At 44.6% G+C, this 25,375-nt stretch overlaps 1 protein-coding gene across 4 annotated transcripts in view; it reads right to left on the bottom strand.

Moving 5' to 3' along the window:
• Nucleotides 1–2,948: 2,948 nt before the first annotated feature.
• The window catches only part of LOC146035306 (histo-blood group ABO system transferase-like), a 65,106-nt gene continuing 42,679 nt past the window's right edge, over nucleotides 2,949–25,375 (bottom strand). The window contains exons 1-6 of one of the 4 annotated variants that reach the window (XM_083158667.1): nucleotides 23,931–23,976; nucleotides 13,145–13,204; nucleotides 9,289–9,348; nucleotides 7,981–8,016; nucleotides 5,905–6,039; nucleotides 2,949–3,902 (exon numbers count right to left, since the gene is read on the bottom strand). In XM_083158667.1, the coding sequence (XP_083014793.1) occupies nucleotides 3,206–3,902; nucleotides 5,905–6,039; nucleotides 7,981–8,016; nucleotides 9,289–9,348; nucleotides 13,145–13,204; nucleotides 23,931–23,947 (1,005 nt within the window). In that variant the 5' untranslated portion in view covers nucleotides 23,948–23,976 and the 3' untranslated portion in view covers nucleotides 2,949–3,205. Of the gene's footprint in view, nucleotides 3,903–5,904; nucleotides 6,040–7,980; nucleotides 8,017–9,288; nucleotides 9,349–11,206; nucleotides 12,058–13,144; nucleotides 13,205–21,866; nucleotides 22,182–23,930; nucleotides 23,977–25,375 lie in introns of those variants that run through there. The other 3 variants (XM_083158666.1, XM_083158664.1, XM_083158665.1) reach the window with 3 other exon arrangements.

The raw sequence follows: 25,375 nt of genomic DNA, 5'->3' as shown, positions 1-25,375 counted from the left end.
TGTGTGGGGGCCGACCATTCAGCCTGACAGTCTTTGAATCATTAATCACATCAGAATGGTCCCCCACTCTGCCCCCATTCATTGTATGTCCCCCAGCCTGCCCCTCCTTCACTGTATGTTCCCCACTCTGCACCCATTCACTTTGTCCCCCAGCCTGCCCCCCTTCTCTTAATGTCCATCAGTGCCTCCATTCATTGTATGTCCCCAAGCCTGAACCTCCTTTACTGTATGACTCCCATTCACTGTATGACCCCCATTCACTATGTACCCCACTCTGCCCCCATTCACTGTATGTCTCCCAGCCTGCCCCTGCTCCCCCTTCTCTGAATGGCCATCACTGCCTCCATTCACTGTATGTCCCCCAGCCTGACCTTCCTTCACTGTATGTCCCCCACTCTGCCCCCTCCCTTCTCTGTATGTTTCCCAGCCCCTTGTGTGAGCCAGAGGAAGGAGAGGCAAAGCAGGAACTGCAAGGATAGGAGATGCTTGGGCTCCCGCTGCTGCCCTCCTCCGCAATGCATGTTACGGGAGCCCCCCTCCCCAAACACTGCTGTCACTGTGATTGTGGAGTAGGGTGATATACGATTGCAGCAGCAGGGGTAGGACGCCAAACACATCTGACGGCGGCCTGGACCTCCTCACTGCAGCAGACAGCAAGGTAAAAGCACGCTCGCCTGGGCCCCACCTTTAGTGTCCTGTGCTTCCCACATCTGATGCTCTGCCCACTTCCAGCTGGAGGCTGCGGGCCGCTTGAAATGACAGCACGGGCCGCAATTGGCCCCCGGGCCTGACTTTGGACATGCCTGCCCTAACTGCTGCCTAAACCTAGACCTAATGCTAATTGCTACCTAACCCCAGCCCCAGTCCTAACTGCAGCTTAAACCTAACCACAGCCTACAGTATAGTTTGCCCTAACCACATCCTAACCATAGCCCTAACCCTCACCACAGTCTAATCCTAGCCTTAACCACTAACCATGGCCTAACCTTAGCCCTAACCCTAACTGCAGATTTTCCCAAACCCTAAACTGAACTGCAGCCTAACCTGTCGATTTAATAACTAATACTGACTCTTCCTCATTTTATGTACTGGCTTCTCCTATTTTTGGTCTGAACCCTTCTTCCTTTTTTTGGTGGTCACATGCATTATTCAAATTTATATATATATTTATATTATCTTTATTTTGGTTCATATACAGTGCTAAATGCATCTATAAGACAGGATACAGAGAATTAATTAAAGAAGGACAGCGCTATGGGGGGTAATCTCCCCAGTGCGCCCCCAACCTAGATCTGCCACTGATACAAACCCGGTTTCCACCATCGTGCTTAAGCCGTCACACAGTGTGTACACAAACTATGCACCACAACACCCAGCATAGCCTGGAAGCAACTGGGATACCTCTACATACTGTACCTGCTGGTTAAATCATTTGTGTTGTTTCCAATTTCACACTGCATTGTTTGCCAATACCTTGCAGTGACATGAGGCAATGGTGCTGTCGGTGCCGTTCATTACAGACTGGAGGAATTGACATGAAGAGCTGCAGAGCATTACCTAATGTTATTTTACCCACTATATGACATTGCATGGTGGTTAGATGGGGAGTGGTAATTTGTGAGCAGGTTTTAAAGGATAAAGCGGTTGAATTAGATGCCCTCGGCCCCCATAATCCACACCTGAATGCTACCACTGTAGTAGTCCTTGTGACCGGCTGCATAGGACACATATAAGGTCACCTAATGGCTGCAAAGTTAAAGTCATACTTACCTACCCGCCCGTAATGGCTGGGAAAGTCCAGAAAATCAGCTCCCCCTTCTGGCCCCACAGAAGAGTAGGAAAGCCTCCCAAATTAAGCAGGGCCACCACATCTCGCCCCGCCCTCTGCCGGTCAAATACCAACATTCACAGCTCTTTGGTGAGGGGGTGGGGTTCCAATGATGCAAATCAAGTAATTTAGTACCACCAACTACCGAAAGAGCCGCGAATAACAGCATTTACAGGAATGGGGAGGGGCTTAATGATGGCAAGCCCCGCCACCAGGAAAAGCTGCAAAAAATCTATCCTCCGGGCTTCTCCAAGGGAGGAGACAATAATTGTAGGCAATTATTATGGTGAGTACTTGCTGTATCATAACTTTGATGTCGTTTTTAAACATTTATACTTTGAATTCTATTGTTTTCTTACATAGTATTCACTTTAAACAAATGTTAATGTAAAAGAGAAGTTTTCTGTCCTTCTATTATTATTGATCTCATATTCCAGAAGCACACGCACTTTTACCGTGTTATAATTGATAACTCATCATCTGCGGATCCGCTCTGCCAGTCCCTTCATTGGTTGCCTGTATCTTACCGTATTCAATATCAAACACTTCTATTCGCATATAAAGCTATTAACCATACTGCACCAGCATATATCTCTTTACTTATCAAAAAATATCTCCCATCTTGACCACTCCGCTCTACACAAGATCTGCGTCTCTCTTCTGTACGGATCACCAGCTCCCATTCACTATTAGAGGACTATCATCGGGCTGCTCCCACCCTATAGAATGCCCTTCCACGCACAATAAGACTCTCCACTAGCCTCCAAACGTTCAAACATTCCCTGAAAACTCACCTCTTCAGGCAAGCCTATCATATTTAAGTTCTACACGCATAACCCTCTGAGGCACTTATGTATTATATAGCTTCCCTTCTGGACTTGTAACTTGGTGGGAATGCTATGGTATTACTGGTGCCTGTCCTTCCCTCCTATGTCCCTATAGATTGTAAGCTTGCAGCAGGGCCCTCCTACCTCCAAGTCTGTCTGTTGTTACCCAGTTTGTTTTATCACTGTCTACTACTGTAAAGCGCAACGGAATCTGCTGCGCTATATAAGAAACTGTTAATAAATAAATAACTCATATGCCTTTAATAAGATACTTACAATTTGAATATGCTGCATATAAGGTAATCTTACTTAAAAGGTACAATTCTTATTTTGCAAGTTGTTTATGTCTCTACTATTGTCATTACATTCAGTAGTTCGTGAATTACAATTTTCATAAAACATTACTAAGGATTCTCAATGATCTTATATGGGAGGAGGTCCATGGGTGGAGGGGGGGGGGGGGCACCACGAGTTACCACACCAAGTGACACCAGCCCTAGTGATGTCACTATGCTAGACAGTTGTACAGTTGTCTCATTTTGTCCAGTTGTCACCGATTGCTACGGACCTTTCCATTATCTTTTTGAATAGTAATTACTCTCTTTATCTGTACAACAGCTGAGTCTCCATTTCCAAAATAGTGGTTCCATGCATATTCCGGAGAGAGGACTTTGGTTGGTTTGTGATAAAGGAAATATCTGTTTAAATAGCTCTCATCGTGCCAAATAGCTTCCATATTCTTTTCCTTGTCTGCCAGCATGGCGTGGTGGCAGTAGTTAGTCAACTTATAGATCTCCTCTACTGAACCTCCGAAATAGCAGCCCGTGTAGTAAAAATCCCCCTCATCCTCAGGAATATAGCCGGCAGACGTTGGCCGCCGCTCATTGCAGAATCTTTGACGTGATGACATAAAATAACCAGGATGAATAGTTCCAATCACTTCGCTTAAGATCTCAACTCCAACGTGATCGGTGAACTTCATGTCTACATCGATACAGATCAAATAGTCCACTTCATGGACGTAGCGTTCACGAGTATAGTTTCGAATAATCTCCATGCGCCTCATAGAGATGTCTTGCCATCTCTTGTATGCAGGGGCTTCCTGTATGATCAGTTGTCTCCGCTCCCCAAGTGTAATGTTGGGTATGTTATGGGGCTGATCGGTGAGTACATAGTAATTTACCGGGTGTCCCACCATGAAGAACTTCTCAGCTGATTCTAGAAAACCTTGAATAAATTGAACATATCTGAAAAACATACAAAGTGTAAAGCGTTAGAAACAGATGGTCAGATAGAATTATTTAGGTTTAATTTGGGAAAAAGGAACCCCCCATACATTATTTTATGTTGAATGTTACTGTATTGTGCTAAGAACAACGTAATGACTGCCATAGGAATGTAGTGAATTAAACATCCAAGGCTGTGTGTACCTAAGGAAGCATGTGACTCGGATCCAATAAGGAAGTAGGGGAGGGCAGAGTTAGCTGGGATAATAGGGACAGGGAAGGAGGAGTCTTCCTCTTTTCCCTGTGGAATTTCCCACCCTTCCCGCCCTATTACGGATTAGCAGGGGGGGGGGGTGGTGTCTGTAAACGCGTTGGCTGAAAGGCGGTAAAGAACGGCAGGCTGGTGGGCAGTCAATGAAGTAGGTGGAGCCATATCGCTTGTTGTTTAGGGAATACGTTATAACATACGTCAGTCATGGGGTGGAGCTTAGATCACTAGCCATTCTTTCGGGCCACCATTAATTAAGGAATTATAGTACAATCAATTAGCTTAAAGTGTTTTAAATACATTCAGCTAACAATTTCTGCCAAATCCAAGTCTCCGAGTCATTATTTCAGGTTTATATAAGTAAGTGGTGAAATGTGAAACTGTATACATGCATAATAAGGTCACACATCAGATGCTAGGATGTTTAGGTTTTATTTTTCACTAATACCAGTGTGCCTGATTATTATTGTAGTGATTTAACACACATAAAGTTGGGACTGTGCTGTTATTAGCCTAATACTGTATCAATGTTGTGGTATAGATTTTTCTTTCAGATGGTTATAATGGCTTATAACCATCTACCCAATGCAGTAGTATAGTAGCTTAATTCCAGTTATTCCTGCCCGTTACCATATGTTATACAACAATACAATGAGTCCTGAGTCCGTTGTTCTATTGTACAAGGATTAGATGCCAATAATGACAGCATTATTATTATTATTATTATTATTATTATTATTATGTTATTGTTAATATTATTATTATCCTAATCATCATGAATATTAATAATCAAAAAAAGAAGAACTATCATCTATTATCAGCTTGAGGTTAATACAATAATAATAACAATAAGATTTTCATTTTCATTTTGTAATTATTATTATTATTATTATTATTATTATTATTATTATTATTACCAATGGTGGTAGGAAGAAGAAGGATAAGAACAAGAAGAACAATGACTATCATTCATTATGATTTTATTATTAATAATAAATTAATAGTAATAATAACAATATTCATTTTATTACCTTCTTAATTTTGTTATTATTATTATTTTTATCAATCGTGGTAGGAAGAAGAAGAAGAAGGAGAAGAACAAGAAAAACAAGAACTGTCTATGATCATATTATTAATAAATTAAAAAAACAGTAATAATACTAATAATAATAGTAATTTTATTAGTATCTTCATTTTGTTATTATTATTATTATTATTATTATTATTATTATTATCATTATTATTATTATCATAAAAATATCATCAACATTAATAGTGGTAGGAAGCAGAAGAAGACAAATAAGTATCATCTATTATCATCTTACTATTAAAAAAAAATAATAATAATAATAATAATAATAATAATAATAATAATATAGTCATTATCTTTTTGTTGTTGTTGTTGTTATTATTATTATTATCATCATTTTATTTCAACTTAATAATAAACAATAATATCAAGATGATGGCGATGATGATAATGGTATACTACTACTAATAATATCTATAATAAAAATAATATTAGTAATACCAACAGCACCATTATTATTGTTGTAGTTATTATTATTATTATTATTATTATTATTATTAATAATAACAGTTTTTTATATAGCTCAGCATATTCCGTTGTGCTTTACAAAAGGATACAGCGATACAACAAACAATAAACATGCAATACAACATACAATAAATTATTATTATTATTATTTATTATTATTATTATTACTACTACTACTACTATTATTCATGACTTACTTTTTAATAGCAAACACAGTGAGGCCGATGCGGACACCTCTCCGATGGAATTGGGCATTCAGTATGTCTATGTTGAAGGTTCCATTCCATATAATTGGGGCCAGCCAAGGAGTCAGCACCAAGACATTGCTTCTCCTAGACAAGAGAGAGACTTCTGTCTTGTAAGTCATTAAACAAAAACTTGTCTTGCATTATCCAAATGGTTGAAACTTTTTACAAAAAGCCACAATTATGATACAAAAAAAGTTGGCAATCGTTATAAAAAAATGGCTGTACTGTATATGAAATCAGTATAGTGATCCGTGCTAAGGCCTTTGCTGCCTATTTGTCCCTTTTATTTCCACAAAATGTTCACCCTATCCTGTTACCTACTGACTTTATATCCATACTCATACTGTAGCTCTCCCTCCCCAAACCACACATTGATGCCCTTTCTGCCAGGCCGCCTTGTGAGGTCGATGTTCGTTTAGCACGTTTGATTAGTGCTGTCTGCTTGTGATCACACTGCATAATGTCTTCACTGAGTGCTGTGCTGCAGACTTACTTTAGGTTCTAATCTAATGCATAGTGTTTGGCACCAGGACACCCCCTGTAAGTTGGTGTGGATCATTAGTTTGACAGTAATTAGGAGGAGAGTTGGGGGGACCCAACAGAAGCGCCGGCAGCAGGAGGTACCGGCTGCACGGGGAGGGGGGGCAGCAGGAGCCGGGACCCGCAGACGGCAGCAGGTAACCATAGCCCCGCAGACCCCCATGCCCAGGGCCGGATTACAATGGAGGCACAAGGGGTCAGTGCACCTGGGCCCCCCCTCTAGCTAGGGGCCCCCTGTGGTTGGCATGTATTTTTTTTTTCCCATGACACTTTGCACCAGAGGACAGAGGCTGAGAGGTTTGTGCTGAGCTCTGATTGGTGGAGCTCATTACATGCTTCCCAGGTTCATGGAGAACAGCAGCAGCAGCAGCAGCTTAGTCATGGGAGGGTTTTTAATCAGAGGCAGCACTAGGACTGTGAGGACTCCTACAGAGTAAGGGGCAGAGGGACAAACACAGGCTTTTCATGTGGTATGTATGTGTGCGTGTGTGTATATATATATATATATATATATATATATATATATATATATAGTAGAGAGAGATGGCTGGCACTCCAGATAATGAACCCCAACTGGGGTTTAGGTGCCCCGGTGCCCGATGAGGTCAGACAGGCTGAAAATGCAGGAGTAGAGTGGATAACCCGGCACTCGTGGGACTTTCAATAATCAAACAATCACGCTGGATAAGTCAGATCGACGTTTCGGTTTTAATACCGTTTTCAAGATCGGTATCGAAACCGAAACGTCGATCTGACTTATCCAGCGTGATTGTTTGATTATTGAAAATCCCACGAGTGCCGGGTTATCCACTCTACTCCTATATATATATATATATATATATATATATATCATTTGATTTAAGACCCTGGAGTGCCATCCTTTCTTCCGCCTCTCTCTCTCTCTCTCTCTCTCTCTCTCTCTCTCTCTCTCTCTCTCTATATATATATATATATATATATATATATATCCCCTGCAGTTAACCATTGACCAAGTTTATTCTGCCTTTACTCTGTGTTTTGACAGTATAATATTCTCCCATGCAGTTTGCGGCCAGTAATGACAAGTGCAAGGGCCCCCCCTGTCTAAAGTACCCCGGGCCCCCCAAAGGCTTAACCTGGCACTGCCCATGCCCGCACCTTCTCAGCACCTAACTGCCACCGTGGGGGCTGCGGGGCTATAGTTACGCCACTGCTCACTTGGATTGTGAAGTATGACAAGTTGGGTTTTTGTTTTGTTTTTAATTTCTAAAAAACTTGTCAACCTTTTCCTGTGTCGACTATGCATGAGCAAAGTGAGCCATGTTAAGGGGACGCAGTACACTAATTGGTGGTCCAAGTGTTTAGGTGTATAAAAAACTTGTACGATGCTATCGCACCGTGTATGGGGGCCTTTACTACTTGTAGCATGAATGAATCATTTCCTTTACTCATCACACGATAGGACATACAGTACTGCATGCCTTACTTGGCTCCATAGAGACTCACGTGAGTTTCCGAACATCTGGCATCTCATACAACAGTCTAAAAAAGCAGATAATACTATGTTAGAACAGTTATGTTATTTGTCAGCATTCCATTATATCAGGAGGTAAATTTACAATAGGTGTACATTTACTAAGATTGCAGTTGTATTGAAGATGGGATGTTGCTATAGGCAACCAATCAGATTCTATTTATTATCTTCTAGAAGTTACTAGATAAATAAGAAGTGGAATCTGATGGGTTGCTTTGAGCAACATCCCATCTTCAATAGAATGTTGCTGGCCACTCTAATATTCTCTACTCCTCCCAAGAAGCTCAGGAGGCAGATACCCACAGCCCAATCTGCCCTTGCTTTAAAGGTCCCTAGAAATGAGGGGTCCCTGGGCAGCTGCCTATTATGCCCACTCATTAATGTGGCCCTGAATGTACCCCTAGCAGTTTGTAGTGACATACTTGTAATAAATATCCAAGTAAAGGTTACATTAATTACAGCACACACCTAATCTACATAAACACCAATGTCATATTAACACTAACCCTAAACCCTCCCCGCTAGTGCCTAACTATAACACCCATACCCCGCACCTAACCCCCCGCCCATAGCCTAACCCCCTCAGCCTAACCCTTAATTTATCTGGCTGCCACCAGAAATTGCGGGACTCAGTACTGTCAAAATACTGTCCCTCCCCTTTCCCTCCTGTGCTGTTTAAAGATGACCTATCCCCTTGTAGCCATCGTTGCAGTCAACACTCAGCTGCTCAACTCCCTGCTCTTCAGGACAGCAGTTGAGCAGCTCATCTTCAGGCTACTGTTCTGGCACAGCGTGACCCACAGACCACCGCTATTAAATCCAGGATGCTGGCTAGTGGTGTGCGGTGGGATACAACCATAGGCCAGGGGGCTGCAACAGAATGGCCTGGGCCATCTCTCTGTCAGAGTGGTGGGACCCAGGATAGTTGTACCTACAGCACCCCCCTGATGGTTGCCCTGCCCCTATTGCTTAAACTTAACCCCTTCTTCCCCAGACTGAGCCTAACCCGTCCCAACAGATTTAAATTCAGGATTCTGGCATCTTCATCCTCATCCATGTCAAAGTTCTAGCACCAGTGTTCTGACGGCAGTCAGTATGTTGGCATTCCGACAGCCAGCATCCCGACTGCCAGGATTATAACTGCATCCCCCAATGCCACCTTTCCCAATATATGACACAGAAGCTGAAGCTGCCACCAGCTCTTGATCCAACAGGCAACATCAGGACCTTACATGTTATATAGCGTGGTAGGAAGTGTAGATATCAGTCAGTGATATTACCTGTCTATCTTCACATCTTTTAATTTATCCAGGCACGATATGTTGCAGGCACTATGGGATCTGGGAAGATTGTAAAGGAAATATTTACTAAATAACATACAGTATTATCATCTACCATCGCCGAGCCTGCAGACTGTGATGCACAAAAGCACTGGTATAACATTTTTTATTTATTTCAAGATATAAAGACGTACAAAGAGAAAAAAAGAGACATTAAAATCACATACAGTGCGAAAGGGGGAAAAGCTATACAATATCACATCTTCCTTTATAGATGAACAAATTCCCATTTCCGCAAACAAACTACAAAACCGTACCCCGTCCAGTGTTGCCCAACTAACCTTACATCTCGAAGACCTATATCATTCCCATCTTAACCTGACTTGTCGGCTATCAATTTCATGGCAAATCCGCAGGGATGGCTCTGGCAATTCCCACGAGTCGGAATCTTACATACTGTAGTTCAGAGGAAACCCCTACTCGGTACAACTTCACATTTACCCTCCACAGTTCGACTCCTTATATTGTGTGCTGTGCAATGCACATATACATTTATTTTACACCATCTAATGTGTCTGAGGACATCTTGCCTTTAGCTTTTTCAGAATTCTTGTGACTAAAAGTGTACTAATCAACTATCGTGGCATAATGGTACTAATAATTTCATTTCAACCTACAAATATAATAAAGACGTGCACGTGAAAGAAAAGGGGAAGAGAAAAAAAAGAAAGAATAATTTAATATAGAAAACCCTCATAAGAGGCTCGTCTTTAGCCATTTCCCCCATATTTTCTGGAATTTCATCATAGTATTCCTACGAATGTATATGTATTTCTCATATACTACCGTGTATTCCACCAAAGCTTTCCACGCATGTATATCTGGCCCAGTTTTTGCCACCCATGACCTGGCAATCATAACCTTTGCCAGTGCACACATATTTATAATATAATTCCTATCTGTGCTTCCTATCCCTCTGTCATCAAATATATTTAATAGACAGCATTTAGGAGTTAAACTTCGCTCATCCACTCCCGTTCTCACCAATGTTGTTTGCACCTCTGCCCAAAACCGCTACACCTCCTGACACTACCAAATGAAGTGAAAGAAAGTGCCTATATTAACACTAACCCTAAACCCTCCCCGCTAGTGCCTAACTATAACACCCATACCCCGCACCTAACCCCCCGCCCATAGCCTAACCCCCTCAGCCTAACCCTTAATTTACCTGGCTGCCACCAGAAATTGCGGGACTCAGTACTGTCAAAATACTGTCCCTCCCCTTTCCCTCCTGTGCTGTTTAAAGATGACCTATCCCCTTGTAGCCATCGTTGCAGTCAACACTCAGCTGCTCAACTCCCTGCTCTTCAGGACAGCAGTTGAGCAGCTCATCTTCAGGCTACTGTTCTGGCACAGCGTGACCCACAGACCACCGCTACTAAATCCAGGATGCTGGCTAGTGGTGTGCGGTGGGATACAACCATAGGCCAGGGGGCTGCAACAGAATGGCCTGGGCCCTCCCCTCTCTGCCAGAGTGGTGGGACCCAGGATAGTTGTACCTACAGCACCCCCCTGATGGTGGCCCTGCCCCTATTGCTTAAACTTAACCCCTTCTTCCCCAGACTGAGCCTAACCCGCCCCAACAGACTTACATTCAGGATTCTGGCATCTTCATCCTCATCCATGTCAAAGTTCCAGCACCAGTGTTCTGACGGCAGTCAGTATGTTGGCGTTGGCATTCCGACAGCCAGCATCCCGACTGCCAGGATTATAACTGCATCCCCCAATGCCACCTTCCCAATATACAGTATGACACAGAAGCTGAAGCTGCCACCAGCTCTTGATCCAACAGGCAACATCAGGACCTTACATGTTATATAGCGTGGTAGGAAGTATAGATATCAGTCAGTGATATTACCTGTCTATCTTCACATCTTTTAATTTATCCAGGCACGATATGTTGCAGGCACTATGGGATCTGGGAAGATTGTAAAGGAAATATTTACTAAATAACATATAGTATTATCATCTACCATCGCCGAGCCTGCAGACAGTGATGCACAAAAGCACTGGTATAACATTTTTTATTTTTTTATTTATTTCAAGATATAAAGACGTACAAAGAGAAAAAAAAAAGATACATTAAAATCACATACAGTGCGAAAGGGGGAAAAGCTATACAATATCACATCTTCCTTTATAGATGAACAAATTCCCATTTCCGCAAACAAACTACAAAACCGTACCCCGTCCAGTGTTGCCCAACTAACCTTACATCTCGAAGACCTCTATCATTCCCATCTTAACCTGACTTGTCGGCTATCAATTTCACGGCAAATCCGCAGGGATGGCTCTGGCAATTCCCACGAGTCGGAATCTTACATACTGTAGTTCAGAGGAAACCCCTACTCGGTACAACTTCACATTTAGCCTCCACAGTTCGACTCCTTATATTGTGTGCTGTGCAATGCACATATACATTTATTTTACACCATCTAATGTGTCTGAGGACATCTTGCCTTTAGCTTTTTCAGAATTCTCGTGACTAAAAGTGTACTAATCAACTATCGTGGCATAATGGTACTAATAATTTCATTTCAACCTACAAATATAATAAAGACGTGCACGTGAAAGAAAAGGGGAAGAGAAAAAAAAGAAAGAATAATTTAATATAGAAATATAGAAAACCCTCATAAGAGGCTCGTCTTTAGCCATTTCCCCCATATTTTCTGGAATTTCATCATAGTATTCCTACGAATGTATATGTATTTCTCATATACTACCGTGTATTCCACCAAAGCTTTCCACGCATGTATATCTGGCCCAGTTTTTGCCATCCATGACCTGGCAATCATAATCTTTGCCAGTGCACACATATTTATAATATAATTCCTATCTGTGCTTCCTATCCCTCTGTCATCAAATATATTTAATAGACAGCATTTAGGAGTTAAACTTCGCTCATCCACTCCCGTTCTCACCAATGTTGTTTGCACCTCTGCCCAAAACCGCTGAACCTCCTGACACTACCAAATTAAGTGAAAGAAAGTGCCTATATTAACACTAACCCTAAACCCTCCCCGCTAGTGCCTAACTATAACACCCATACCCCGCACCTAACCCCCCGCCCATAGCCTAACCCCCCCAGCCTAACCCTTAATTTACCTGGCTGCCACCAGAAATTGCGGGACTCAGTACTGTCAAAATACTGTCCCTCCCCTTTCCCTCCTGTGCTGTTTAAAGATGACCTATCCCCTTGTAGCCATCGTTGCAGTCAACACTCAGCTGCTCAACTCCCTGCTCTTCAGGACAGCAGTTGAGCAGCTCATCTTCAGGCTACTGTTCTGGCACAGCGTGACCCACAGACCACCGCTATTAAATCCAGGATGCTGGCTAGTGGTGTACGGTGGGATACAACCATAGGCCAGGGGGCTGCAACAGAATGGCCTGGGCCCTCCCCTCTCTGCCAGAGTGGTGGGACCCAGGATAGTTGTACCTTCAGCACCCCCCTGATGGTGGCCCTGCCCCTATTGCTTAAACTTAACCCCTTCTTCCCCAGACTGAGCCTAACCCGCCCCAACAGACTTACATTCAGGATTCTGGCATCTTCATCCTCATCCATGTCAAAGTTCCAGCACCAGTGTTCTGACGGCAGTCAGTATGTTGGCGTTGGCATTCCGACAGCCAGCATCCTGACTGCCAGGATTATAACTGCATCCCCCAATGCCACCTTTCCCAATATACAGTATGACACAGAAGCTGAAGCTGCCACCAGCTCTTGATCCAACAGGCAACATCAGGACCTTACATGTTATATAGCGTGGTAGGAAGTATAGATATCAGTCAGTGATATTACCTGTCTATCTTCACATCTTTTAATTTATCCAGGCACGATATGTTGCAGGCACTATGGGATCTGGGAAGATTGTAAAGGAAATATTTACTAAATAACATACAGTATTATCATCTACCATCGCCGAGCCTGCAGACAGTGATGCACAAAAGCACTGGTATAACATTTTTTTATTTTTTTATTTATTTTAAGATATAAAGACGTACAAAGAGAAAAAAAAGAGACATTAAAATCACATACAGTGCGAAAGGGGGAAAAGCTATACAATATCACATCTTCCTTTATAGATGAACAAATTCCCATTTCCGCAAACAAACTACAAAACCGTACCCCGTCCAGTGTTGCCCAACTAACCTTACATCTCGAAGACCTCTATCATTCCCATCTTAACCTGACTTGTCGGCTATCAATTTCACGGCAAATCCACAGGGATGGCTCTGGCAATTCCCACGAGTCGGAATCTTACATACTGTAGTTCAGAGGAAACCCCTACTCGGTACAACTTCACATTTACCCTCCACAGTTCGATTTCTTATATTGTGTGCTGTGCAATGCACATATACATTTATTTTACACCATCTAATGCACGGGTGTCAAACTCAAGGCCCGCGGGCCGAATCCGGCCCGCCGGACCTCTTCAAGTGGCCCCCTGCCTCCGCCCACCCCCCCCCCCCCTCGCCGCTGCCCATCCGCCCCCGCTGCCCGCCCCCCTGCGCCTCTCCGTCCTTGCACACAGAATGTTCAGTGTCTGACAGGAAGCACAGCTCTGCGACTTCCTGGTGACGTGCAGAGCTGCTCTTCCTGTCAGACACTGAACATTCTGTGCGCAGGTAAAGGCAGCAGTAACTGTGGGGTGGGTGGGCAAGCACATATTAACCCCTGGCAACGGACATTAACACCCCCTGGCAACGAGCAAGAACCCATGAAAACGGACATTAACCCCTGGGCAACGAGCTGAAACCCCTGGCAAAGGACATTAACCCCTTGGCAACGAGCTGGAACCCCTGGTAATGGACATTAACCCCATGGCAATTAGCAAGAACCCCTGGCAACAGACATTAACCCCCCCCTTGGCAACGAGCAAGAACCCCTGAAAATGTACATTAACCCCTTGGCAACGAGCTGGAATCCCTGGCAACAGACATTAACCCCTGGCAGCCACCACCAGCAAAAAGAAAAATCGTGCAGGAGACAGTTTGAAGAGCAGCTCTCCCTCTCCCCATCCTGGTTGGACACAGGTAGGCAGCCTACTACTCACCATGATACTTGTAGTAGTACACATTCGGAAAGGGGACGTGGTAATGCCCTTTTTGCCCATGGCCACTCCCATTTGTTCATGGCCACGCCCCCTTTCTGAATGTGTACCGGCCCTTTGCGGGTGATCAATGTGCTGATGCGGCCCCTGATGAATTTGAGTTTGACACCCCTGATCTAATGTGTCTGAGGACATCTTGCCTTTAGCTTTTTCAGAATTCTCGTGACTAAAAGTGTACTAATCAACTATCGTGGCATAATGGTACTAATAATTTCATTTCAACCTACAAATATAATAAAGACGTGCACGTGAAAGAAAAGGGGAAGAGAAAAAAAAGAAAGAATAATTTAATATAGAAATATAGAAAACCCTCCTAAGAGGCTCGTCTTTAGCCATTTCCCCCATATTTTCTGGAATTTCATCATAGTATTCCTACGAATGTATATGTGTTTCTCATATACTACCGTGTATTCCACCAGAGCTTTCCACGCATGTATATCTGGCCCAGTTTTTGCCATCCATGACCTGGCAATCATAACCTTTGCCAGTGCACACATATTTATAATATAATTCCTATCTGTGCTTCCTATCCCTCTGTCATCAAATATATTTAATAGACAGCATTTGGAAGTTAAACTTCGCTCATCCACTCCCGTTCTCACCAATGTTGTTTGCACCTCTGCCCAAAACGTTAAACCTCCTGACACTACCAAATTAAGTGAAAGAAAGTGCCTGGACAGGCTTCGCATTTTGGAAAGATCTCTGAGGACTTCCCTCCGAACTTTACCAACCTAGTCATTGTCATATATGATCTGTGTAACATAAATAGCTGAATTTGTTGTACGTTGATCGAGTATGTTGCTTTAGAGACTGATGATACTGCCTCCCTTCACTTTTCCTCCTCAATTTGGCCTAAATCCTTCTCCCATTGCTCTAGGCCATCCTCATCTCTAAATCCACTACTTCCGAACCTAGCCCAGTTTTAAAGCCCAATATTCCTGGATGGTCTCGTAATATACATGCCAATGGTTCTATCACCAGGGAGAACAGACTGGGCGAAAGGGGACAGCCCTGCCTGGTCCCCCTGGAAAGTGCAAACCATTGAGAGATGCAGCCATTTATAGCTAGTCTGGCACTCGGGGAGGCGTAAAGTAGTTGGACCCATTTAATAAATCTGGGTCCAAACCCAAACTCATACAGCACCGCCCAGAGATAATGCCACTCGACGGTATCAAATGCTTTCACGGCGCCGAGCGACACTATCACCGGGCAGGGGTCACTATCTCTGGAAATTTGTATCTGTGTATATACCTTACGTATATTTATTGAGGTGGTTTTCCCTGGCATGAAGCCAGTTTGATTAGTATGCACCACCTCCCCAATGTGCCTATTCAATCTACCTGCCAAAATCTTAGCCAATATTTTGACTTCCGTAGCTACAGTATAAGAGAGATGGGGCGATACGAATCTAACAATATGGGGTTCTTTTCAGCCTTTAATAGAACCACTATCTTGGCCTCTAACATAGATATTGGGAGATTATTCTCCTGAAACCCACCATTAAATGTCTCTAATAGCATAGGGGACAGAACCTCTATATATTTTTTATAAACTTCCCCCGGTATGCCATCCAACCCTGGAGATTTCCCAGTTGGTAACAAATTAATGACATCCTTTATCTCTTGCAAAGATAGTGGTGCATCCATATTGTCCTTGCTTTCTATGGATATACGGGGAAGTCTTATATTACTTAAAAAGAGTTCTAACTCCTCTTGATTATACTCTATACTAGATTCATATATTTTGGAAAAGTAATTTTTAAAAGTCTCAACTATTTTAGAGTTAGTCTCTTTTATTTCCTCTGTTCCATTGGCTATTTTGGTGATAACCGTTGAGGGGTTGTCCGCTTGCGCGATGTATGCCAAGAAACTTGCATACCTAGAATAGGAGTTATTTTGCAAAAGCCTAGAATTTTCCTCCTCAATACCCTCCAACCACTTCCTTTGCGCCTCTAACCACTCTTTTTTACTTTCCTCTGTGTTGGTCTCTCTTTATGAAGTTTCCAAAGTTAAACACTTTTCTTCTAAATCTAGTATTTTACTTTTTCTTCTCTTTTTTATATCACTAACCCCTTTTTTCAATACACCTCCCATAAACAATTTGAAGGAGTTCCAAACCACACCTATGGGGGCTGACCCTCTATTCCACCTCCAAAATACTTCCCATTGGTCGCTTAATTTATCCCCATCCGCCAGTTTTTCTAAAAACCTAGCATCAAATTTCCAAAACGAGTTATGTTTAGATGTGATATCCTTCAATTCCACCATTACTGGGGAATGGTCTCATATTCCTCTTGCTTTGTACTCTATGCTGATTACGTCTGGTATCTTGGACATCAACATCAAGTCTATCCTTGAGAATGACTGGTATGAGATAGAGAAACATGAAAACTGTTTTTTACCCGGGTTTCTTTCCCTCCCTTACATCTATCCAGATGTAAATCCAGTATATTATTGAAGTCTCCAGTACATATTACTGGCAGGCCCGGAGAGGCGGAAACAAACTCGATCGCATCTATTAAAACAGCGTAAGAAAAAGGTGGAGGAATATACTCCGCTAACAATAATATATGCACCGACTGTATGGAGCATTCCAAAAAAACATAACGGCCCATATTGTCAATCTTGATCTTATTGTTGGTAAAAGAAAGAGATCTCTTGATCAGAACAGATACACCCCTTGCCGTCGTGGTAAAGGGAGCATGGTATGTTTGACCAGGGCTGGCAACAGAAATCTTGGGGCCCTGTACAATTATATTTCTGGGGCCCCCACCTAATCCCAAATCCACACAACCCTCTTCTGTACGAGCCTCATTTAACCTTTCGCTGCTCCAGATCCTGCTTTCAGGTGCAGACTTCTCTCGTTCTCACTCCTGTGGGCCTGGCTCCTGGCTGCTGGCTTCTGCTGGCCTGTCACTTCACAAAAGAACGCCGAGCACTACAAGCAGGCAAGGAACAGACGACCCGCGCATGTGCAGGAGCCAGAGACTGAGGCAACAGTGCCAGCGGCGGGTATGACTGTGCACCTGCGGCCACAGGCTATGTGCGCACACAGAGTAGATGGCTCTGAGCACCGAACGGCAGGGCGCACTCACAGTAGACAGCAGTGACACACAGTGTCAGTCAGACCCATCCACACACAGATGGTGCACAGTAGACGGCCTGGCCGCAAATGTCACTGACAGGCCAGCGGCCGTGATGGAGCATGGAAGCGCTGGGGCCCTTGAGATTTCTGGGGCCCGTCACACTTGTCCCCCTTGACCCCCCCTGTCGCCTGCCCTATGTTTGACCCACCCAAGGTCTGTTTAGAGATTTTAGTTCATTACCTATCAGGTGAGTTTCAACAAGAATTGAAATATCTGTGTCATATTGTCTTAGCTGCTTCATAATCAAAGATCTCTTAATTTTATCATTTATTCCCCTTATATTCCATGAAATTTTTTTTACCATCTAAGCCATGTCCTTCTCATGTCTAACTTCCTAGATCTGATGGGCAACACTGGACAAACACAAACAAACAACACAGACCTCCCTCCCACCAAGCCTCCCTCCCCCCACTCTGTATACCAACCCCCTTGTGGCATACCTATACCCATCCTAACCCACTTCTATAGGGCTATTTCTATAGGACACCAAAACACAGGGAGCTCCCTGGAAAAAAATAATAATCTTCTCCCGTTTGACGCAACCCTGGTGCCCATTTATCTATCCATCTTGCAGCGTCTTTCGGTAACTGAAAAAAAAACTGTTTCACCCCCAGCTATGACTCTCAATTTCGCTGGGTAAATCATGGAATATTTTATTCCTTTTTCGCGCAGTCTACGCTTCACTTCCTTATATTTAGTTCTTTCTTTTTGTATCTCTACAGCCCACTCTGAAGGGGTCCAATACTTATGCAAACCATTCACAGGCTGTAATATAACAAGTCATTTCTCAGACTGGTCTCTGTATAAATTTTAAACACACTAGTTTTCCTTCTTTATATACATCTATCGTTCATGTTTGTATGCCCATGATTTTACCTTAATTTTTCACTGTTATGTCAACTTTCCTTATTGAGATATAGGAAATATTAAATAAACCAATAAAGGTTATATTTGAATTAATTTTGCACATTCTTTAGTGCGTTCCCCATCAAACAGTCCCTTTCCTTCTTTTCTCTTACATTGTATCTCTACAGCGAAATCTGGAAAAATGGATATTTTCACCCCGTTGTGTTCCAGAGGGCCTTTATCACGGGCCAAACAGAGTAACTTGTCACGGTCCTGAAAATTAAGGCACTGTTAGGTATCGGGTGTGACCCTGCAGCCCGGACTGCTGTTCAGGACAGCCACGGCAAACCCTATTCTGACTCTGTTGTACCCCCCCAGGCTGGGTGACCGACTCCTGCAGGTGTTCTAGGCTTCGCCTGTAGCCGTCACGTTTGGAAGGGCGAGTTAAGCCCGCCCTAACTCCGGTAAAGCCAGGTGTTAGGTATAGGAGAGGAGCCGGGGACCCCCCAGGGTACGGTCAACAGGAAAAAACTGACTAAAGGACCTAACTGAAATTTAACCAAACGGCGGCTTGCCGGACCCTGGCTAATGCAACTATGCGCCATCTACCTACTTCGCTACGACCTGCGACACCCGTCGCACAAACCACAAAACCATACAATAAAAGCAACACACAATAAGGAGGAACCAAGGAAGGAAATTCCCAGTAATAACGGGAAGCGGAAAGGGAGTGCTAGCTGGGCACTAAACAACCCCAAAATAACGAGACTAGCCTGACCGGCTGTAAAGGAATAATAAGGTAGGAATAAAACAAACGAGGGGAAGGAATGGAACAAAATAAACCCCGACTGGGGCAACTCACGGAACCAGAGAACCGACGGGACAGAATTCCACTGGGATGAATCACAGGGAGCACAGACAGGACCGTGCTGGAGCAGGTAGATAGTGTCAAACAGAAGCTATCACCAGCAGGAAGCTCCCTGGCCGCCCGCCGGCGTCCCAAGTTGCTGGGAGACGCAGGGCTGGGGGACCGGGGCTGCGTCCGTCCGCCGCGTCTTCCGGCGTCCCAGGTTGCTCGGCAACCTGACGTCAGACCCGGAAGGGCGGGCGGCCGGACAGAGGCGGCGCTCCGTTCCACGCCCGCAGCGTGCAACAGGAACTTTATAATCAGTGTTCGTGGGGTAGAGGACTAAGAGGAACTCTGTGCGCTCTCTCAATGGAGAAATGATTTGATTTGAGAAGACCTCGCTACCAAATTTATCTCCAATCCATTTCTCCATAAATTTAACAGGCTCAGTCCCTTCTTCTCGTTCGGGAAAACCCACAAACCTCACATTATTCCTCCGTAATCTCCCCTCAATGTCTGACATTTTAACTTTAATTTCCTGCATCTGCTCAGTGAGGGTATCAACTTTTGTGGCTAGTGTCTTACTACCATCTTCAAAGTTTGAGGTTCGACTCTTAACCTCCTTTGCTTGCTCCTTCACCTTTATGATGTCATGTCTGAGAGCACCAACTTCTGCCAGTATTTCTGTAACTTTTTCTGTTTAGCGCTGTTCGCTGCCCTTAATAGCCTCCAGCACTTGTTGTAAAGTAATGTCAGGTGTACTTGTGCTGGGGGGTGCAGTACTTTTGATATTGGTGTAGTTGATGGCGTCTGTGTGTTATTATTATTGGCATTTGTCCTTGCATATTTTTCTAGCCACGCTGCAGCTGCGGCATTACCAGTTTTTCCCATTACACACTGTTAAACTGGCCTCTCTGTTTTCAGTATAGATACACTCCATATTCCCACTTAGGCCACACTAACTTGCTGGCTTTTGCTAATGTTGTTCCGTGAGTGTTCAGCCACGCGGTACATAAATATCCGAGGGCCCAACGTGATTTAATATTAGGGAATAACCACAAATCTTTTTTGAGCTCTCAGTATAATCAAGCCTGAGTATTGCTTTTGGCAGTGCAAACAGTCTTAAATTTCTAAGCTGCAGCTCTCACCTCCACATTAATTCTTAAGGGCAGCTTACCCTTGCAGAGCTGTTTCCACCGTCCACCAAGTTGTTATGGCTTGTAATAACAGAAGCCCAGGCAGGTCACCACCGCTCCTTCACGCCAATCACTGGCAAATAAGTTGATGTTTGTTTTTCAAGTGAGAATATCCAACACAATGAAAAAGGTCCAAAATGTTGATGACTATCGTCTGCACAATGTGACTTTTACATACCTGTCACAATCACCAGTTTTCACGGCAAAAGCAGTCCCCCATTGAAACCTATAGTGTGGCATTTGCCAAGCTTCGAACTTGGGAACATTGACCATGGCAGCTAACAGTGGTGTAACAATAGCCCCGCAGCCCCCGCGGTAGCAGGGAGGCATTGTGTAACTGCGGGCGCCGGGGGTCTGGGGGCTATTGTCACGCTGTCGCCACAGACCCGCAGATTTACTTATATTCGCTGCGGTCCCGGCTCTTCCTTGGCTTCTGACACTTTGGAAACAGATGGACCATCATAAAATGTCCGCCCCCATATAGCAGACAGTTCTCTGAAACTGTCTGCTGTATGGGGGCGGACATTTTGTAATAGTCCGTTTTTCATAGCAGAAGCCAGGAGGGGGACGGGACCGCACCACAGACAAGATCTGCGGGTCCCTGCTGCCTGGCGGAGGGGTAAGGAACAGGGGGGAAGGAGGCATGGGCGGCTGGGAAGGGGCGCTGCCAAATTATCGGTGGGGGGGGCGCATACATTATAGTTATGCCACTGGCAGCTAATGTCATATGTAGATAGAATTAGCCATTGTAGTCTGTGGGATGCATTATTGTGACGTTTCTTAAATAAACAATTATGAACCGAGAGATCACCCATAGAATGGTATCTGCATTTAGCAATGACTTTTCTACTTCCTAAATTCTGACTGTTCCGTTTTCAATTTCCCTTCAGGCAACATCCACTTTATTTCATTTTTTGGGAAGCGGAAAGATAGAATTAGCCAATAATATTACCCATTAATCCTCAGTTTCTGTAAAGAATCCAGGTAATATATGATGTTGTCCAGGGCTTAAAGTGGTCCTAGAGAGGTGGTGGAACTCCATTCCCCTAACACTAACACCCCCTCCTCATTAGGTAGAGACCAGTGCCAGGGAATTTGAGCCCTACCTCCCAAAAAGGGATAATAGTCCCACAAGGAAGGGGTGTAAACTAATCACACAATAGTAACTAATTACACAACATAGTAGCACAATCATATACACATTATACACCGCATGTAGTGCTCTTGATTCATATTAAATCACACAGTAGTGCCCCTTATACACATATTGTCCACAGTTGTGCTGCTTATACACATCTATTTCTGTCACTCCAGCAGCTCACTCTCCGTGTCCCTCAGCAGCTCTATGCCCTGTGTCCCTCCAGCAACTTCCCCACCTCTGTGTCCCTTCAGCCCCTCTCATCTTGTCTCCAGCATGCACAGAGCCTGCTCTTCTTAGTAGCTCTTCTTCACTTCAGTGGTGGTGATGGCATGACATCACATATGCTGCGCCAGAAAAACAAGGCGCTGGGACAGGCTTTTCTGTTGGAATTACTGTTCAGGGCTGTGGTAGAGGTGGAACTCAGTTGCCCCTGCCATTAGAGGTGGTGGAACTCAGTTCCACCCAGTTCCCCCTCACTTTAACCCCTGATCTTGTCTGTGTAGGATCTGCAAATACAGTAAACAATTTTCTGTTTATAATACATTTAACAGTAAGTCTGCAGCAGACAGTAATCCAAGTGATGACTTCTACACCAGAGTCAGCTAGTCTGCAGCAGACAGTGATCCAAGTAATGACTTCTATACCACAGTCAGAGAGTATGCAGCAGACAGTAATCCAAGTAATGACTTCTATATCACAGTCAGAGAGTATGCAGCAGACAGTAATCCAAGCAATGACTTCTACACCACTGTCAGTAAGTCTGCAGCAGACACTGAACCAAGTAAATAGTTCTACAGTTGGGTTGGTACACTGGATCTTGTGTGAGACAGAAGGAACATTTCATAAAGCCAGAGGTCAGTAATTTATTGCAAAGATCAGTAGCCAGGAATGAAGGCCCATTCACACTGGGTGTCGCTGGCGTAGTGTGTATGGGCTAGCAATGAGCGCTGATGCGCGCTCCCGCATCATCGCCAGCCACCGGGTCCAGTTCTGAACCAAGGGCCCAATGGGCAATGAGCTGAAATGTTTGGTAAAACGCATCCAGTGAAGCCACAATAAGCCATAAAAACAGATATTTAAAGGATCATTGCTCCTTTAAAGGTTCCTGCCCCATGCAGTCACGAGACCCACTTTTTTTTACGTAGATTAACATTCTCCTAATTTTTTACTTATTTTATTCATTACATTCATGATTTAAAAAAAAAAAAAGGTACTTGTTTCCTAGCACGAAAAGGGGGGACAGAAGATGGGCAGAGAGTGGGGGACAGATGCTGGGCAAACAGAGGAGGAGATATGATGGGCAGGGAGAGGGGGGACAGATACTGGGGAGAGGGGCGCAGATCTGCATATGCTGGGCAAAGAGGGGGACAGATGTGGGGAGAGAGGGGCAGATGCTGAGGAGAGATTGGTGGGGAACAGATGCTGGGTAGAGAGAGGTTGGTACAGATGTGGAGAGAGGGGGCAGATGGTGGGGAGAGATGCTGGGCAGAAACGGATGGGGAGACAGATGATGGTCAGGGAGAAGGGGAAAGATAATGGGCAGGGAGGGGGAGAGACGCTGGGCAGAGAGGGGGGACAGATGGTGGACAGTGAGAGGTGGATGGACAGATGGTGGACAAGTAAAGGGGGGGAGATAATGGGCAGAGAGAGGGTGTGAAATGATGGGCAAAGAGAAAGGGGAGAGATGCTGGGCAGAAAGAGGGGGAGAGATGGTGAGCAGGGAGAGGAGGGACAAATGGAGGGCAGAGGGAGGGGGGATGGATGGTGGGCAGAGGGAGGGGAGACGGATGGTGGGCAGGGACAGGAAGGCAGGTACTGGGCACGGAGGGACAGATGGTTAGCAGGTAGAGGGGGCAGATACTGGGCAGGGAGAGGGGATAGATGGTGGCCAGGAGAGGGGACAGGATACATGCTGAGCAGGGAGAGAAAGGCAGATACTGGTCAGGGAGGTGGTGGGAGAGATGATGGGCAGAAGGGGGGACAGGACAGGTGCTTGGCAGCAAGAGGAAGGCAGATACTGGGCAGGGAGGGGGTGGGAGAGATGATGGGCAGGGAGAGATATGGTGAACAGGAGGTGGGACAGGTGCTGGGCAAGGAGAGGGGACAGATACAGTGCAGGGTGAAGGGGAGAGGTGGTGGGCATGGAGAGGGGGAAGATACAGGTAGAGGGGGACAGATGATGGACAGGGAGAGGAAGGCAGATCCTGAGAATAGAGGGGATGGGACAGATCATGGTCAGAGAGAGAAAAAAAGAAAGAAAGAGCTAGAATCTGCAGGGAGAGGCAGAGTGTATACTCACAGAGGAAGCCATGGCATGCTGTGAGATCAATTCTCTTGGTGTTTCACGGATCAAAGGAGCATGTGATATGCTCCTCCAATCAGGGGCTTCTTTAATCAGCATGTGCCGAGCTCCTCCAATCAGAGCTCGGCACATGCTGTCCTGACCCCTGATGCTGATGAGGGGGAGGGTCTCTGCACCACAGTGAGGGAGGTGCAGGCCAGGGACTTATCCTGCTGCTCCTTTCTACATCAGCTGAGAATCCGATGTAAGTCCTTTCTCCTCTCCACTCTGCTGCCAGCGCTGCTGTCTGTCATACACTGACAACAGCAGCCGGCAGCTGCACACAGTGGTAGTCGCAGAGCAGGGAGAGCACAGCGCCTACATAGTCTGGCGCCTCCCTGCTTTGCAGGCTCTGCCAGCCATGGTCGGAGGACGCGTTCCGCCGCCGCTCGCTTCGGGTGGCGTGGATACTGGGGGTGATGCAATGGCATAGTAAGCACCCATCACATCACATCACATGGCATGGCATGGGTGCTTATACAATGAAATATCGAATCTCATTGCATTTGTTGCCATGCGATCCTGTAATCGCAACTACATGTAGATGATTATGGTGCTGCAATTACCAATTTGACTACTTATGATAACCTGATTCCAGTAAAATTGATCACAAGCATAAGGCCCCCGTACACTATGGGCCTTATTCTAGTTAATTCTTGCTGACAAAATCCTTCTTAGATGGACAAAACCATGTGCACTGCAGGGGGGCAGATGTAAAATGTGCAGCGAGAATTAGATTTGGCTGAGTTATTTTGTTTCTGTGCAGGGAAAATAATGACTGCTTTATTTTTACACTGCAATACAGATCTCACTTTGAAGAAAAACCCCACCCAAATCTAATTCTCTCTGCACAAGTAACATCTGCCCCACCTGCAGTGCACATGGTTTTGTCCATCTAAGAAGGATTTTGTCAGAAAGAATGGACTAGAATAACCCCCACAGAGTGAACTAGAATAAGGCCCTATGTGATTTGGGCCAATTTCACCTGATTACAGCAGTTCGGGCTGAGAAATTGGGTGAAATCAGACCAAATCGCAAGTATAGGACATCTGTTTGGATCCGCGCATCAGATCAGAGTTGGAGGTCAGACAGATCAGAACTGAAAATTCATATTCAAAAGACTGATCAGCCACTGATTGGCTGACAGAACTCTCTCAGCCTATCATCGGACGCCCAGTTTTTAATAGGGTTTTTTAATTCTGTCCTCCCCCCGCCTGCAGCTCCACATCATGTGTTGTTCAGGGGAAATCGGGGCCAGGTTGGCCTAATGTATGGGGTCTTTAGGGAGCCTGCATCAGTAGCTGTTCTTTGCAGAATAACAGAAAGTGATAGGTAAGTGAACTTGAGGATCATAAGACCTGGGAGAGGAAAATATAAATAGAATAACTGTACAGCAGTATATT

The sequence above is a fragment of the Crinia signifera genome, chromosome 9 (genome assembly GCF_055691185.1).
Source record: "Crinia signifera chromosome 9, ASM5569118v1, whole genome shotgun sequence".
NCBI classification, from domain to species: domain Eukaryota; kingdom Metazoa; phylum Chordata; class Amphibia; order Anura; family Myobatrachidae; genus Crinia; species Crinia signifera.
The sequence above is the reverse complement of the archived record's forward strand: the minus strand, read 5'-3'. Positions and strand labels throughout refer to the sequence as shown.